Here is a 16665-nt window from a genome sequence, read left to right on the forward strand (position 1 = left end):
TTCCATGAAAGGTCTATCAACTAGACTGGATGAATTAGTAATGGGTCTTGTTGCACTGTTAGAAAGCCAGAAAAACTAATAATAATGGGACTTGTTCTGCTATATCTTGTTATTATTCTACATTCTTCAGTGCTTTCTTATTAAATAAAAATTATGTTGTGCATTATGAACATTATTATAAAAGAGTAGGGTTATATATTGTTAACACTCAATAGCATATTATGTACTTAATTTCCTGTTTTTCCATGGGTATTTTTTACTTATTATTATAGAAGTAACTAAAATATAAAAATAAAAATTTCTTTAGATTAGTTAATATTAGATTAGATGAATAATATAATAACAATGTTCCATGAGGTACACTCAAAAACAGCTAGGAGTAGCTCGTGAGTAATGTAATTCACTAGCATAACATGAGCTCTAAGTTACCCCTATGAATTACAACTTATAATGGTGTGAACAGTAGTCAAAGTTCGTAGAGTAATAAAATAATAAAAATTTAAGTATGAATAAATGTATACTGTTATGAGTTTAAAAGTACTTGGAATAAAAAAATGTAATTTTATGTTACAATCTGAAGATAAAAAAAAGAAACAATTTGATTTTTTTGTGTGTGTGATTATGAGGTCTGTCAAATTAACCAATTCTGTATAGAATTATGGGAGAAAATAACATAAAATATAAATTCTAATGAAAACAAACTTCTGAAATGTATTTATGATGTTTCAGACAAAAGAAATGAAATTTGAGGTTTATGAGATAAAGAAAAGTATTTTCAATCTTAACACAATAAACATTTTGCACTTCTTGAAGTAAGAAATGAAAAAGACTTGATATATTCATGGGCAAATCTTTCTTCAATTTATTAAAAATTCTGATTTCTCATTTGTGAAAAACTTGTATAACATACTTATAATTTGCCAAATTTTGTGAAGATATACATACTACATTAAAAGTTAGTAGTATCAAACCTACAACTACTTTAAATGCATACAAAGTGGTCATGTGGTCAGTCAAATTTGACCAAGACTGTGTCAGGAGAGTTAATGGCATGAAAACAGCCAACTAATCAAAATAAGCATTTCTGATTATTGCTGTTTTAAATTTTTCCAGCTATCAAAGTCTAACGTAGGAATAATTGATTAGTGGAATGTAATAGGTTACTAAGCCCAGTGATTAATCTATTAACAAACTCCATAATTTTCCAGCTTATAATTAACATTCAAGTACTTTCTCAGTGAACTTTTCAAAATATTTAAAACAAATAATCTTATATTAACAATTTTAAAATACATAATTGTCAAAGAGAAATTTATGCTATAAACAAAAATCTTCATGTTTAAAAACTTATCATCCAGTATATTTTATATTTATTCTGAAGTTAAAACAAATGACCTACAAACTAAACAACACTTACATGTTCTTGAATCTTAATTTCTTGAAACTTCATAAACTTTGAACCTCTAGTCTGAAGGTAGAGTCTTCCTCCTGATTTATTAACACTACAATCCTGGCTGGGGCACATGATTAGCGGCATGAATGAAGAACCTGTTATCTAGAAGGTAAAAAGGGTTTTATGAAGGCAAGTTGCGATACTGCCTAGGTGTGACAATTTATATAGTAACAAAGAGTTAAAAACACCAAAAAAACTGACAGTAATTTCAAACTGGCTCACTGAAGGTTTTGGTGAGTGCATTGCATAATAATGATTGTACATTTGTTAAGTACTTCTGTCAACAAGAAAACAATTATAAATAATATTATAATTACCACTGATCATCATACTGTTTCCACACCTGCTGCTTCTTTAAAAATTAGTTTGTAATAATTTCTTACTGTTGAACATGTTTCTCTACATCTACATGGGTATTTTTCATGTCTTAATATCAAGTGTAATTTGATAACCAAAATGTTAATGTTCAAACACCAAATAAAGAACTTCACACACACATAGATAATACTCTAATAAACACCCACCACATATAACAAGTTTATATTAAACTAAATAAACCCATACTTAATCTTACAGACTTCAAAAACATCAACAAATTAGTGGATATAAATGCTAAACACTAAATGGAAATTTGGATACATTTTATTCCAACTTAGTTCAAATTCAAAAAAGTAAAAAATAATCAGGCAAAACATACAGGCTGGTATGTTTCTGCTCCACATTGGTCACAGGTATATGTTGCAACAGACATTACTGGTTTAACCTCAGTTGCTCTAGTAACAATGCCTTTCACTGAAACCAACTTCCCTATGTGTCGAGCTTTCACGTGACGTATGGTAAGGTGTTTTTGTTGAGATGGACTTTTGAAATAGACTTCACTAGAAAGAAATATGTGTATATATGTACCCTTAGTTACATTTATGCAGAGAAAAAATTTTACAAGCAAGATATGATATGAAAAATGCTATAATATTACCCTTTAACAAATGCTACAGCAAAACATAGAAAACTATAACTAGTTAATTTCCTTGTTATAAGACAAAACTCAACAAAAACAGTTTAAAAACAATTTCTACACCAACAGAAGCATTCTATTATGACTAGTGCATGCAAATCTGTTGAAATATTATGTACTTATTTAAAGAGTACATTATTACTTATTTCTTTGGCATCCATGCTAATATCAACATCAATTACAATCACTGCTATATTTACTACTTAGATAATAAGATTCTTTTTACTAATACAAGTTTAAACAAAAAAACATTTTACACTCACTATCTCCTGATCAGTTCTGGAGGATATCTGTTTCGAGGATCTCGTGTCTCTCCAGGCTTGTGATTCCGTTGTTCCATTAGAATTCGATGCTCAATGTAAACATCCAATGAGTCTTTAGCTATTACCTAGATATCAACAAATTATTTTAATAAATATAAGCATAAAATTCAGAAATTTATTTCCTAATAAACAACTTTTTTATTTTGTTATACCTGAATCTTATTATTGACTAATGCATTGGATATTCACTAATATAAAAATTAACCTTCTGTATTAATAATAGGTCCTCAAAGTCACAAGTTCAAAATTTGTCAGTTTCAAGTAAGACAGAAATTCAAATAATGCAGAATTAACAGTATTAAAAGTAGTGCTAGAAAACATTTAAATCTTACAAGAAAAAAAAGTACTAAAAATATTGAAAATTCATGTTGAAAAACAGCTGCTACACTCATACTAACCCTTAATGAAGAATGCCAGCCTAAAAGAAGTAAGAACAGTTTAACTTCTGCATTCACTTTACAGCCTTAAATGGTGCTAAAATACAGAGTAAAGCACTAAAAATACTTGACTTTTACTTATTTTGGGCACTGTAATGCACAGCATGTTGGCAGTATACTCATTTTAATGTTTACATTTTCTAGCAAGAGTTCTGCATTAATATACCAATTTTACTTATTTTGGATAGGGTTAAGTGATTAACTCAATGTGGTCAATTAACTATGAGCATTTATTGCATCAATTACTATCATGTTAAGTATTCAATAATGTTTAATTCAATTAAGGTCAAAATAATAAACTTATAAAAATTAGTGTCTGATTATTCTGAATAACCAAAATTCATGTGAGAATAACAGAACTGAATGCAATCAAATACTAAGTTCAATGATTAACTGATTATCAAATTCCACAAATTACTCAGTTCTAATTGTGGTTACTTTTTTCATTCTTTACACTAAAAAAAAAACACTGTTTTCCAATTCTTCCAAATACTTCTAAATCAACCTCCATTCCATTATTTCTCAACAGATTCACTTAACACTTGGCAGAATTATACCTTGAACGAATACACCCAGATACTATTTTCAGTTTTTGATTTTAAGGATCTTTAAGAATTTTATGGGGTCAAAAGTCAAAACCAAAAAACATATTTTCAGCTTCAATGCAGTCATATTTACAAACACCAAGATGAAAATTGGCACAAATACAAATTTTCATGCTCACAACACACTGACTCGCAAAAAAGTTAGATTTGATCATTTTGAATCTTTTCAGGGAGATCAGAGCTCATTACAAAAAGATTAAAATTACTGCGAGTTTCTTGGTCAATTATTTAGTCATATTTTGACCAATTAGTAAAGGATTTGTTACAAATATACTTTTATAAGGTCCCATAGATATATTCAAAACACAAAAGAATATGGCTCCTTTTTGGTCATTTTGGTTCCAAAAGTTAAATGTACCCATAATTTTAGGGGTTTTGGTCAATCACACAGCCCTATTTTGAATATTACATGGAATTTGTTACAAATATACCTTTATAAGGTGCCATAGGTATACATAAAAAAGGGGTTATGCTCATATTGGGTCAAAAGGTTAAATATACCCATAATTTTAGGGGTCTGGTTTGGATCAATTACTTAGCCATATTTCAAATTTATGGGAATATAATAGAAAATTACTTTTTGTAGTGCAGGTCCAAACAGAAGTATATACAATTCTGGAATTTCTGTTTGTTGCTCAATTTACTGGTAAAGAAAGAACAATTTGGGATTTTCATGAACTATTCATCTTAGTCAACCAACTTACATAGGATGTGGTACAAAGATACTTACTTGCATGTCCCAATCATTAATGTTCCAGTTTTAGACTTTTCTGAGTTGTCATAATTTTCTGGTGTCAAAATTAACAATGTTGTGTGTACATGGCAGATACACGTTGCATTCACCCAAAAATAGCCTTCTTTTATTGTCACTTTTAGTTTACATTATGGCTAACATTTGCTTATTAAACTTATCTCACATTCATTTTTTGTATTTTTCTTTTCTTTGGATTCTTGCCTTTGTGACTTTGGATGTTAACCAGAATTCCATACTGCAATGCAATTTCTTAATTGTAATTATAGTGTTATTTAATTTTCACTTTTACTTCAACAGTAAATCTCTTTTGGAGTTATTCATTCTCAATTTCCTTCTTGTGAGGATAGTGTCCCAGTAGAGAATTCTTTGCCCAATTCCATTTTAGACACACATTCTTGACTAGATAGCTTTCACTTCAACATTCTACCATTGATAATAATATAACTGTTCCAAATCTTGAATGGACTATAAATATGGTTTCTGGTTAGGTAGTATTTTAATCATTGTTACAAAAACGTTTCTGTTTCAAAATACAAAATTCAATGTCTTGACAGCATCAGTTTCACTCCTTTACCACATCTTGTTTTCCTTGCACTAAAACTATGGAACACAATAATATTAGGTTTTTAAATGGCATAATTTCAGTTAAAAACCCAAATTCCAACAAAATAATGCTTGGCATCTCTGTTGCCAAAACATAAAGCTCAAAGAAATTTTACATCCTGTGTTAGTAAACTATAAAATAACCAAAAACAATGAACAACTATTACCAGCAAAAAAAAATTATATTAATTTGCATTACCTCTTTTTCCTTATAGTCAGAAAGCATATCATATACTGCATCAGAAAACAGACCGCAATAGCGCCGAGCATTTTCTACTATGGCATCTGCCAGCTCAGGGTCATGATCATTCACATCATCAAGGTCAATGGTCAAAGACACTTGTTCTCTGTGAGCTATCTTACTCTTCATGAAATAAAAATAAAATATAATAAAATAAACTATTAACTTAATAATAGGAAGCATTTATTAAAAATTTCAAATCCTTAATTCCATCGTCAATAATCTCAAAGTACAAAACAAAAACAATATTTGTAATTACAATAGAAATATGATACAAGTTAGAAATAAACAATCTGAATATACAAATACAAGGGGAAGAGATGAACATGCACCACAGACAAAACAGTAACATTAATAAATTAAGTTTAAATCTAGTGAAGACTGTGCATCATTTAAAGATGGAGTTTTTATCTATAATGTTTATAAGAAGTTCAGTATTGTGTTTGAAACCAATTGAGAGAATTTTAAAGTTACAGAGAAATATCAAATGTCCTGTTTCTGTATTGTGCTGATAGATAGGAGAGTTGAGAAGGTTTATAACCTGCCTTCCACATTTTAGATATCCCCACGTGTTCACAGGTTCATACTTTAACGTGATGTTTAGTTTCACAAATACAAAAGGCCTTTCAGTCTGTGCATGTGTATAAATGAACAAAATGTGAACAATGGGTGGTCAGTAAACAATCTTAGTAGCTGAAAAAAAAATTTAATCTGAAATTCAGTTTCATAATAACTTTCAGGTCAATTTGGGGATTGTGGGTATTACATACATTTTAAATTGTTTCATGATGAGGAAGCTCTGTCTCCTGAAATATGGTAAACAGATGTATAAGGAAAGTTTGGTACAGTGGATATCTTTGGTGGTTTGAAAAACAAATTAGTGAACAAAAAGGAAGTTATTTTCTTCAAGAAATGCAAGGGAAACTCATTTTAAAAGAGAATTTTTGTATAAAAGTAATTTCCTTGTGAAGGGCTAGATAGGATGAAGTAAATTAATAGGCTCCATTTAGTAGATAGACTGTTTTAAAGAGAAAAATATAAAACTGTCAAACAGTGAAATGGCCAGTAAGTGTGTTCTTTACAATAGACAAAAGCTAAAAAGCCTTTAGTATCACGATTAACAAAAACATCCAGAAAGGAAATGAGTTATTTGTCCCAATTTCATGAGTGAATTGTATAGAGGGTATTATGAATTAAGATGATTAAAAAACCATTGGATATGATCAGTATGGTGGAAAATAAAAATGTATCATCAACATACCTTCTGTGGAAAACAAGTTTGAAGCTTGAAGGGCAGTTGTTAATCTAGTTCTGTTTGTAATGACAAAGAAAGATGTTGGCATGTGTAGAACCCAGTGTAAAACCCATAACAATACTATCTATCTGCTGATAAAGGGTATTGATAAAGAGGAGTCTTCAGAAGAGAGTTCAAGTATAGATTTGAAATCTGACTTAGAAAGTCCATTATCAAGAATGCTTTTGGCAAAGAGATTAGACAGTGTAATATTAGTGGATTCAGAGGATCAATAGTAAAAAGAGAAGTAATTAGTCAACTCCACTAACTATCAACACAATACAGAAACAGGACATCCAATTTATCTATCTCTAACTTTAAAATTCTTTCACCATCCAAACATGGTATTAAACTTCTTATAAAATAAAAATTATTCCTGAAACTCTTCTTCCATTGCTAAATAACACAATCTTCACTAGACTTAAACTTATATCAAAATATTTCATCTGTAAATCTTCAATTTCTTGTCTTATATTTGTGTGTACAAACTGTTTACTGCTCGCATACAGTTCTATTGTGAAGATTCCAAAACATTTAATAAATGCTTCTTACCACATTGGTGTTTTATCATTAATTACATTTTCTGACAAAATCGTTTAATTATCAGAATAAACAATATACTAACAAGTTAACTAAAATCCATACAAGTTACAACTGATCCTCTGAACTATTGTAATAGACATAACAGCATATTTCTTTGTAAACCTCTGTATACACACACACACTACCTCTGTAACTACTACTATCATGTTTACATATACTGCCCACAACAACCAATTATTTGAAATACATGTAGGCAAGACCAAGATGAATAGTGTTAATAAGTATTTTTATTTTATACACAGGATGTGTCAAAAGGTAACAATAATCTGGAAGTTTACCAACATTCCATTACAAGTGTTCATCATTATTTGCTTCAACAAGTGCATATTGTTTCAGGTCTAAACAATAAAAGAAAACAATATATTACTAACTGATTTCTGACATATGACATATCATGCAGCATATAAATAATATAACCAATATAGAACTAAGCCTAGAAAGTGGTATACTATAAATACTGTACTAACTTCCAGAAATATGCATTTACAGTTCACATGGGAATCATGTTAAATGAGCAGTAAGCTTAAACATTCATTCAGAAAGAAATCTAATAACTTGTATAAAATATTAATAGTTTTTAAAAATCTAATTAATGAGTTGTTGCTTAATGACTTTTTCAAGTGATTAATTACTGAATTATAATACTTTCTTCTCTACATATTTACATTTTAAAATTTGAGAGCATGGCAGGACTTCTCTGGTGGGTTTGACATATGTTTTAGCACCACAGCACATATAAAAAGATGGTAAGTTATTTTCCAATTTCAGAGTTTTGTTTGTAATTTATGCATATAAAGCACTGCTAATTAATTAAAAATTGAAACAGACTATTCTGCAGGTTAGGAAATTCTGAAAAATAAATTGCAGCTAAGACTAGGCATGTGATATAGAACATTAATGCTCAAATCTGTTTATACTTTGTTTCCAAATAAAGAAGTCAAAACCTGAATAATATAAAAATGTTACTTATAAACTGTTTTCATGTCACATATGTTAATGATAAAGTTGTTTAATTAAATTATGAATGAACTACAATGTTATGATGTGCACTCTGAACTGATTGTACAGAGAAAATTAAACAGTTTGTCTGCTAATTAATTAAGAAATTAGTAACATCAATGCTACAAATCCTACACAAGTACAGGTTCACTATGGTGATCAAGACAACAAAAAACACCACATTTCAACAAGTACTTTATAATAGAGATTAAGTAAAAACATGATTATTAAAACCTATTCACTACTTCAAGAACAAATTTTTCTTGCATATTAAAACTAGATTAATTAATTAATTACTGTCTCACAAGATAGGTTGTAATGTCATTACCTTATACCTGGTTGTTTTACAATAAAAAAAAAACATCACTATTACCTAACCATTTCCTGGTCAATTCTAATCATGAATCCACCAGTTCTTTACATTATCAGATTCACATCCCAGAACCAGAAATAAGTTAACTTTTTCAATTTGTATTCATATTCTACTTGAGAAGAGGTGAGGGGTTAAGTATTAGGACTCTAAGGATTACTGAAGACATTGTTCATTGAAACTGCAAATCAGTTACTTACCTCAAAATGAAAGAAAGCTAAAAGACAAGTGATTTAAAAATATATTTTATGATTTGTTTAATAAATATATATTAAAAAACTTGCAGCAGATTCCAGGATCAAACAGAACCACCTGTTAAAAGTTTCTTCGTATGAGTGATAAACCAAGTACTATATCTAAAGAGGGTTGTGGCTACGTGAGAAAAAATAAAAGCAGTTATTCATGAAATATATTTAAATGACTTTTGTTACAATATTTTTCAGGGGTCAGTTACTTAGTTTTTTTTATTTACATTCGTTATATTGATAACAGCATATCTGGTAACTAACAACGTTTTGCTGATGAGATGAAACTTTCAAATATTTCCATTGATGTTGAAACTATTGAAGATGAACAGAATGACATATCAACTCGTAAGATGTACAAACATTAACCACAGTATATGTAACATAACACATTTAGTTTCTCATAAATCAAGCACTGTATCCTGAAGACATTAAAACACGACACAAATTTAAGATTTAGAAAAAGACAGGCTAGATTCCAATTAAGAGTTTTATTTTCCCAACAGGATGAATGTATTATGTCTACGTTAAAACTAATCATGGAATATACAAGGGGTCAATGCATTTCTTAAAAATAAAGGGTGAATTTAAATGTTTGCTTCTTCTCAATGGTAAATTCACACAAATATATAAAAACTGAATGGTTCTTTTTGAGTCCATAATATCATAATTTTTACTAGGCCTATTTTTCACTTGAAATTAAAATAAAGATATGTTATACTGTGCTTGTAGGATAAACAAATAAACTAATATACTTATTTTGCAAAAAAAAAAAAATTAACTTCTTACAGTTTTATGAAACTTTGCACAACAGTATTTGATGCACTTTTATTGAATGTATGATATGTTTTAGTATCTTAATATTACACCACTAAACAGGAAATCCATTCTTCTCTTATTACACTAAGACAAACACTTTGCTGTGATAAATTCTAATACAGTTCATTTCAAGTTTCAGACTGTATTCCATTTCAAACACAGCACACAATTTTCAAGCAATACTCAAAGGTAAACACATTAAAAAAAAAGCAGGTAGCAACAATGAATATTAGATACATTTGGAATCTTACATCTAGCTTAAGTTACAGACAATATTTTATGGTTTTTATTACATTATAAAATATGTACATTCAAAAGAATTATACACTCACTGATTAAACACCATGCTCACACAGTAACTGAATGCTATAATACTAACCATTTAATATACTGATAATGAGTCTAGATTATCTCTTGTTTCTACCTACCAAAGATTTTTCTAACAAACACACATACGTATAATTAAAAATTAAATGAAAATCTTAAAATTCTAGATCTATTTTTAATACATGGTTATGGCAACCACAACTACACCCAATTTTTACACAATTCTAAATAAGTATTAATATCAAACAATGTATATCTGAAAACTTAAAAACAAAAGATAATAATACACTACATAGTACAGTATTTAACATGGTTCACTTTGTTTTCACTCTCACCTGCACAAATTTTTAAACAATAAATCAACTTAAAAACCTTAAAACTACTATTTTTAAAACTTGTATTTAATCTTCTTAGAACCCCATCAAGCATATAAAATTTAAGTAAATTTCACTTGATAAAATATTCTATGCCATGCAGCCTTTCAATTTTACTCATGATTTTAAATAATCATGATGTAAATTAAATGGGTTTTTTGTGGAATGCTGTTCAGAATGTTTTAAATTAAATGCATCTGATAAAAATAAATTCTTACATAAAACTGGTTAAGCAGTTTTATTTAATTCAGAAATAACCTAAAATCAAAATATTACATTAAAAGCATACAATCTCACTATCATAAACCTAATCTTCACTGCTATACAGTACAAAATTCATACCCAATAACTGTAAGATTTAGAAATACATTCTGCATGGACATCGCAATAACACTGTATAACACCAGATGTCATTTATACATCAACAGTCGCACTAATTCGGCCTGTAAAAAAACTCACCAACTGTCTTCCATATTTAAAGTCTTTCTTTCCTTTTTCTCCTTCTGTATAGAATTCCGCCAGAAATGTCTTGATTTTTTCTAAAATAAAAATACTTAATAATCTTAGTTTTTAATACTTAATGCATTTAATTTGTTTAAATATCAAAAATCACTGACTCACTTGATTATTTAACAATAACAATCACATTAACATCAAGATTTAATTCAAGTTACAGTTCATACATGTATTTAACTGTTTCCACCAGGTCTACGTACAATTATGCTGTACTATCCTACTTTCCAAATTAAAGTAACATAGGAGCAATAATATTCGGAATTAGCTTCAACCTTAGTTTCGCGTCACCTTACCTTTGTCATCCACATAATCTCTTGTGGGCATTTTCAACTTCAAAGTTCACGGTTGTTTGTGGCGGAATTTAAAAGCGTTGTCTATTGTTTTCTAAGTTTTCCTTTAAAACAACAGCGTAAGACTGATATACAAAAACTGAAGTTAGTTACGACAACAACATAAACACCTTAAGATAAGTTACAAAAAAGGCGCGAAAAGTAAATCATTAGATATATCATTGATAGAGGGCGATGTTAGTTATTGTGTCTAAAAAAATCACTTTTATGCATCTTTTTTATACTTAAATTTATTATTCTCTTTTACACATATTACATTTGTCATTCGGGAATTTTTCTATCTCACTTTTACTGCAGCTCTCTTTTTCACTTGGAGTATTTTTTATTCCCTGATTTTGTTATATTAAAGTGAACAATCCACGAACAGGTGTAAATTCTAGAAACTGGGGGAGTTTTTAATGCAGAAGGAGTAAAATAATAAAACACACAAATAATATCGAGTCATAAAATATCCTATAAAATTACCTCTTGTATTTATAAATAAAATGCATATTTTCACTCTTATAACTTGACTTTAAGAAATTGAAAACAGAACATGTTAATAAAATGATTTAAGTACGTTGTATTTTGTTAGCACAAAGCCAACAAAACAGAATACCAACACTCTGTCCACCGTCTGAACTCTAAACACGGTTTGTTTTTTTTGCATTTTGAGCCCCTAAACTTCCCGCGTACCTCTAGTCAGTCTAGTGATACTTGAGCTTATTAAGCACTCCTTTAAGAAAACCTTTGACAAAAGTCCAAAGAAAAACAATTTATATTTAGTGATGTCGAGAAAACCCACTTGTAGAGAAATATATTTGTAAAAACGGCTCGTTTGGGTTTTCACCTGACGATGACCGAAGAAGGTCAAAACGTTGTTCACTCCTCTTCGTAAAATATTTTCTCAACCCAAACAAGCCGTTTTTACAAATACAATTTATATTTGTTGAGATAAAGTATTTTTGGTCTTGTTGTTCTTTAAACAATGTTTTTATTCTTTGACATGCTTTGAATAAATTGATTAGTCGAAACAGTTGGTTTTAAAGTCTGTCATGATCTCGGAATTGTTTCACTTATCTATCGATTTGAAAAATAAGATTTATAAAGAGCAAGCCTCGTATTTGTTGTGATTTTGTTGTTAGGTGACTTCTGTTTGAGGTATTTGGCTAAATGGTGAACTAGATAACATTCATATCTGAAATTATATGCTACGTGTCCTAGTATTACAACATAGATTTTTTTTTCGTAACGGAGACTAATATAATTGACTGCAGGAGCTGGAGCGAAAATTTATCTTCGCTTTGACTGGAAATTCGAAGATCTATCATGTTGAGTGACAGATGTAGTGGTTTATACTAAGAAGAAATAAGACAAAACATTGTGTTTAGTTGAAATAAATCAGTAACGGTTCCAAAGAGAAGAATGACTGATCGTTGGAGTGAAGGACTATTGCCATATATTTTAAATGAAAGGAATAAATAAAAGAATACCGTACGTGAATATGCTCAATTATTCCCACATCATGTTGAATAGAGACAATTACCAGGGTTAAAGTAGTTTAGAAACTGTACGAATCATTCGTGTTTTCATTAATCCACCCTCTTCTTTTATCAATGGTCAGATATTGTTATCTCTGTGAATGTTTATCATCCTGCTGTAAAGCTTCCTACCAATGAATTTATTTATTGTTTGTTTGTTTTTTTAATTTCGCACAAAGCTACACGAGGACCAACTGTGCTACCCTTCCCTAATTTAGCAGTGTGAGACTAGAGGGAAGGCAGCTAGTCATCGCCACCTATCGCCAACTTTTGGGATACTCTTTTACCAACGAAGAGTGGAATTGACTGTCACATTATAATGTTCCCACAGCTGAGGGGGCAAGCATGTTTGGTGTAATGGGTATTCGAACCCACTACCCTCGGATTACGAGTCGAACAACCTGGCCACGCCGGGTCTGAATTTATTGACTTCTGAAGATGTTTCTTTAAATAACGCAACTGGTGCAGATACAGTATTTTCATCTTTAGGATATTGCCTTTTTATTTTATTATTAACAAATGATCTATGAAAATCTCAAATGGGAGTGTCTATGTTTACCGCCCGTATAAAGTTTTTTTTTTATTCTTTGAAAGAAGTTTTTATTTCCAACGGCATTTTGTCTGTAACCTTTACAATATGTTCTTTATAAAATGGTATTGAAATATCTTTTGTCATGATAATTTTTATTCCCCTATGAATAAACAGTTGAATAATTAAGAATATAAAATCTATTATATGCAATTTTTCATAATATTTTGTATTAAGTTGAAACTGAAATACTTTCATTTTCGGTAAAACGATACCTAGTTAATCATCTGATATTTTTTAAACACCTCTATGTGCGATAATTTATATATTTGCATAACTTGTTCTGATATATTCTAAATTGATATATTTAACTGTTTATCTTCAGATGTAACTGATTCAAGTTTCACTGCCAATGGAACAGTTTTTCTTAAAGGTGTGCACTTATTTGCTATACACTAATTTACATATCCTCATCCACTATAGCCAGAAGTTAAATTGAGGTAGAATGATATAATAGAGTCCTGCCACTTGTGAATTCATACCACTGATGTCCTAAACTTCTGATTAGAATGTGAAAGTGGATTATAAAGAGGAACTCCACCTATTTCAAAATCCATATTTAACCACTGACTACACCAACTGTGAGACAGTTTTATGCCAATGAATCTGTTATTTCACATGGAACATTTGGATAAAATAAGTGTGCAAGTCTTGCAATACATTTTGCAGGTTCAGCTAAGGTCTAATTCTTCCTCATTACTCTTTTCATAAACCTTTGGAATAATATTCCAAATATGTTTGATAAAGTACCTATTTACTGGTTTTTAAAAATGTGCAACAAGATGAATAGTTTGTTATTCACAATTCCATCTATTCACTTTAAAAATTATTTCAAATGGTGGATAATGTGCTTCCAATTGGACTTTTACTATCATATTTTAATTTCTTAATTGGACAGCATTGTTGAACTGTTGCGATAAATATATAACCTGAAATAATATAGCTGGCGTAGTCCAGCTATATTATAGTGACAGATGGATAACTAATAGTCTTAACAGATGTAGACCAGATGGGCTATCCTATTTCATAATGCAGAGTCAATGATGTTTGTGGTTTGGAATTCTAGAGCAGTTGCAGAGAGTAATGTGGCTGGAATGATCCCTGCAATTGCCAATTCAATTGCTAGGTATTTTATCCTAAAATTGATGTACTTTTGTACATTTTCTACAGCTCTCTCAGTATCAATGCTACATTACTTCTGCACCCTGTCTGTAGTCTCTCAACTCTTAAATTATGCATTTTCTGTCATTCTTCTAACAAAGTGATCTAAATTCACAACTACTCTAAATCTTATATCTCGTTCTTGTTAATTTCACCTTAAATTTCTGCCTCCCTTTTAGTCTTCTCTAAATTTTTCATTTCTTAATTGTTTATTATTTTCCACTCTTTCATCAATTCTGGCAATTTTCGACCTTGCTTGAGCATGCTATTATTATCATGAAACTTAATGTGGATTATAGTGTTGTAATGCCCCCTCTCCCTCGAAGGTTGTAGAGATGACAGTGTTTCAGAAAGTAAAAACTAGGGAATTATCAACTGTAGTTGTTGTCTCCATCCATTGGTATCTTTCCATTTCTAGCATATAAAACCATGTTACAAGTATTAGTAATTTTACTGTGTCCAAATACATCAACGTTTTTGGGCCATATGGAGTGGCTGTTTTCCATGAGAATCTTTCTTTACTATTCTTGAGCCAGTGAAAAATTTGTATCAAACTCATATCTTCTGCCTGTGCACTTTCCATATAATTTCATTATCATTTTGTTTGGCCATCATTTCTATTTTGTACTTCCCTCTTTTCCCTGTGTTCATACTTTCATTAAAACACAGGCTTTGAAATAGAGTCAGCTTTCACATAGTCCTGTCCAGGGTAATGTATGATATTAAAGTTGTACTCCTGGCATTTTGCAGTCATACTGCTTCTTGGCTTTCTGCATTATGAAAATTCACCAGCCATTACAAAGTTGTATGATCTGTCAGAAGCATAAATTTCTTACCAAACAGATAACAATGGAAATATATATATGTAAAAATGGCTCGTTTGGGTTGTGAAAATTTTTTATGTAGAGGAGCGAACAATGTTTCGACCTTCTTTGGTCATCGTTAGGTTCACAACAAATGTTGTTCACTTCTCTACGTTAGAAATTTTCTCAACCCAAACAAGCCGTTTTTACATATATATTTTTCTCTACAAGTGGTTTTTCTCGACATCACTAAACGGTGAAAATGACTATGGGCTTGAATTACACTTAGTAGCTCCTTTCAAGTTTTACAATACTTCTTTTCTGTGTCATGCAGTGCCTTTCTACAGTAGTGAATCACATGTTCTTACTTTCATCGCAAAATCACCAGCTTCTGTGTCTGAAATAAGTAGATCTTTGTTTACAGTCAGCAGTCCAACAAAATTTGTCTTTTTTAGTTTGTGTAGAAGATGAGCAATAATTGAGAAACATCTTACAAAACAACCATAGAGATAACACAGCTGAAGAAATATCCTTACTTCCTGCATTTTCTTTGATACTGACCAATTTTGGATGGAGTCAGTCTTCACTGGATCTGTAGATACTCCTTCTCTGCTACGTATCCCCGAAAACCTTCCACAGTTCTCTTTCTCTATAAAAAATGCTATTACATTATCTATGAAAACCTTCACAATGTTTTTCTTTCCTACTGTTATCCACTCCAATATTACATTATCTATAGAAATCTTTACAATGTTTTTCTTTCCAACTGTTATCCACTCAAATATAGCTGGATTCCAATTTATCTTTCTTCCAGTGGTTCTCATTCTAATAGTTGGCTCCATATGCCTAGAATTGATTTACAGATTAGTCATTAAAATTCTTATTTAGCAAAGAAATCTGTCAAAACATAAACACTTTTGTTTATTTTAAATATTATCCCTTTCCTTAAGTTACTGGCATACTGATGACATGCCAATATTTGAATTTCGAAAATCATCCGAATCAAACTTTGAGGTCCTAATTCAGTTTGAAGTTAAAATTCAATAAATGTTTACATTTGGTTAGTTTGGTGTTTTATGGTGTAAAGCAACTAGGCTATCTGCACCAACAAATGTTTAGAAAGGTAACAAATGTAAAAACAATTTCAGTAACAATATTTATGAGATGAACAACACTTGAATCTTCGTATTTTAAACATACATTTACCTCATGTAAACACATATATAGGGATAGATGCAAAAAATGTTTTAAAGACCAAACAAAG

The 16665-nt window shown here is 30.1% G+C and overlaps 1 protein-coding gene across 1 annotated transcript in view; it reads right to left on the reverse strand.

The window, feature by feature from the left end:
• Mcm7 (minichromosome maintenance 7) overlaps positions 1-11490 on the reverse strand; it is a 42035-nt gene extending 30545 nt beyond the window's left edge. The window contains exons 1-6 of the mRNA XM_076467460.1: positions 11272-11490; positions 10922-11001; positions 5390-5554; positions 2732-2856; positions 2151-2331; positions 1418-1555 (exon numbers count right to left, since the gene is read on the reverse strand). Coding sequence (XP_076323575.1) covers positions 1418-1555; positions 2151-2331; positions 2732-2856; positions 5390-5554; positions 10922-11001; positions 11272-11302 — 720 coding nt within the window. The 5' untranslated portion in view covers positions 11303-11490. The remainder of the gene's footprint in view (positions 1-1417; positions 1556-2150; positions 2332-2731; positions 2857-5389; positions 5555-10921; positions 11002-11271) is intronic.
• Positions 11491-16665: the final 5175 nt, after the last annotated feature.

This window comes from Tachypleus tridentatus, chromosome 11 (assembly GCF_004210375.1).
Source record: "Tachypleus tridentatus isolate NWPU-2018 chromosome 11, ASM421037v1, whole genome shotgun sequence".
NCBI lineage: Eukaryota > Metazoa > Arthropoda > Merostomata > Xiphosura > Limulidae > Tachypleus > Tachypleus tridentatus.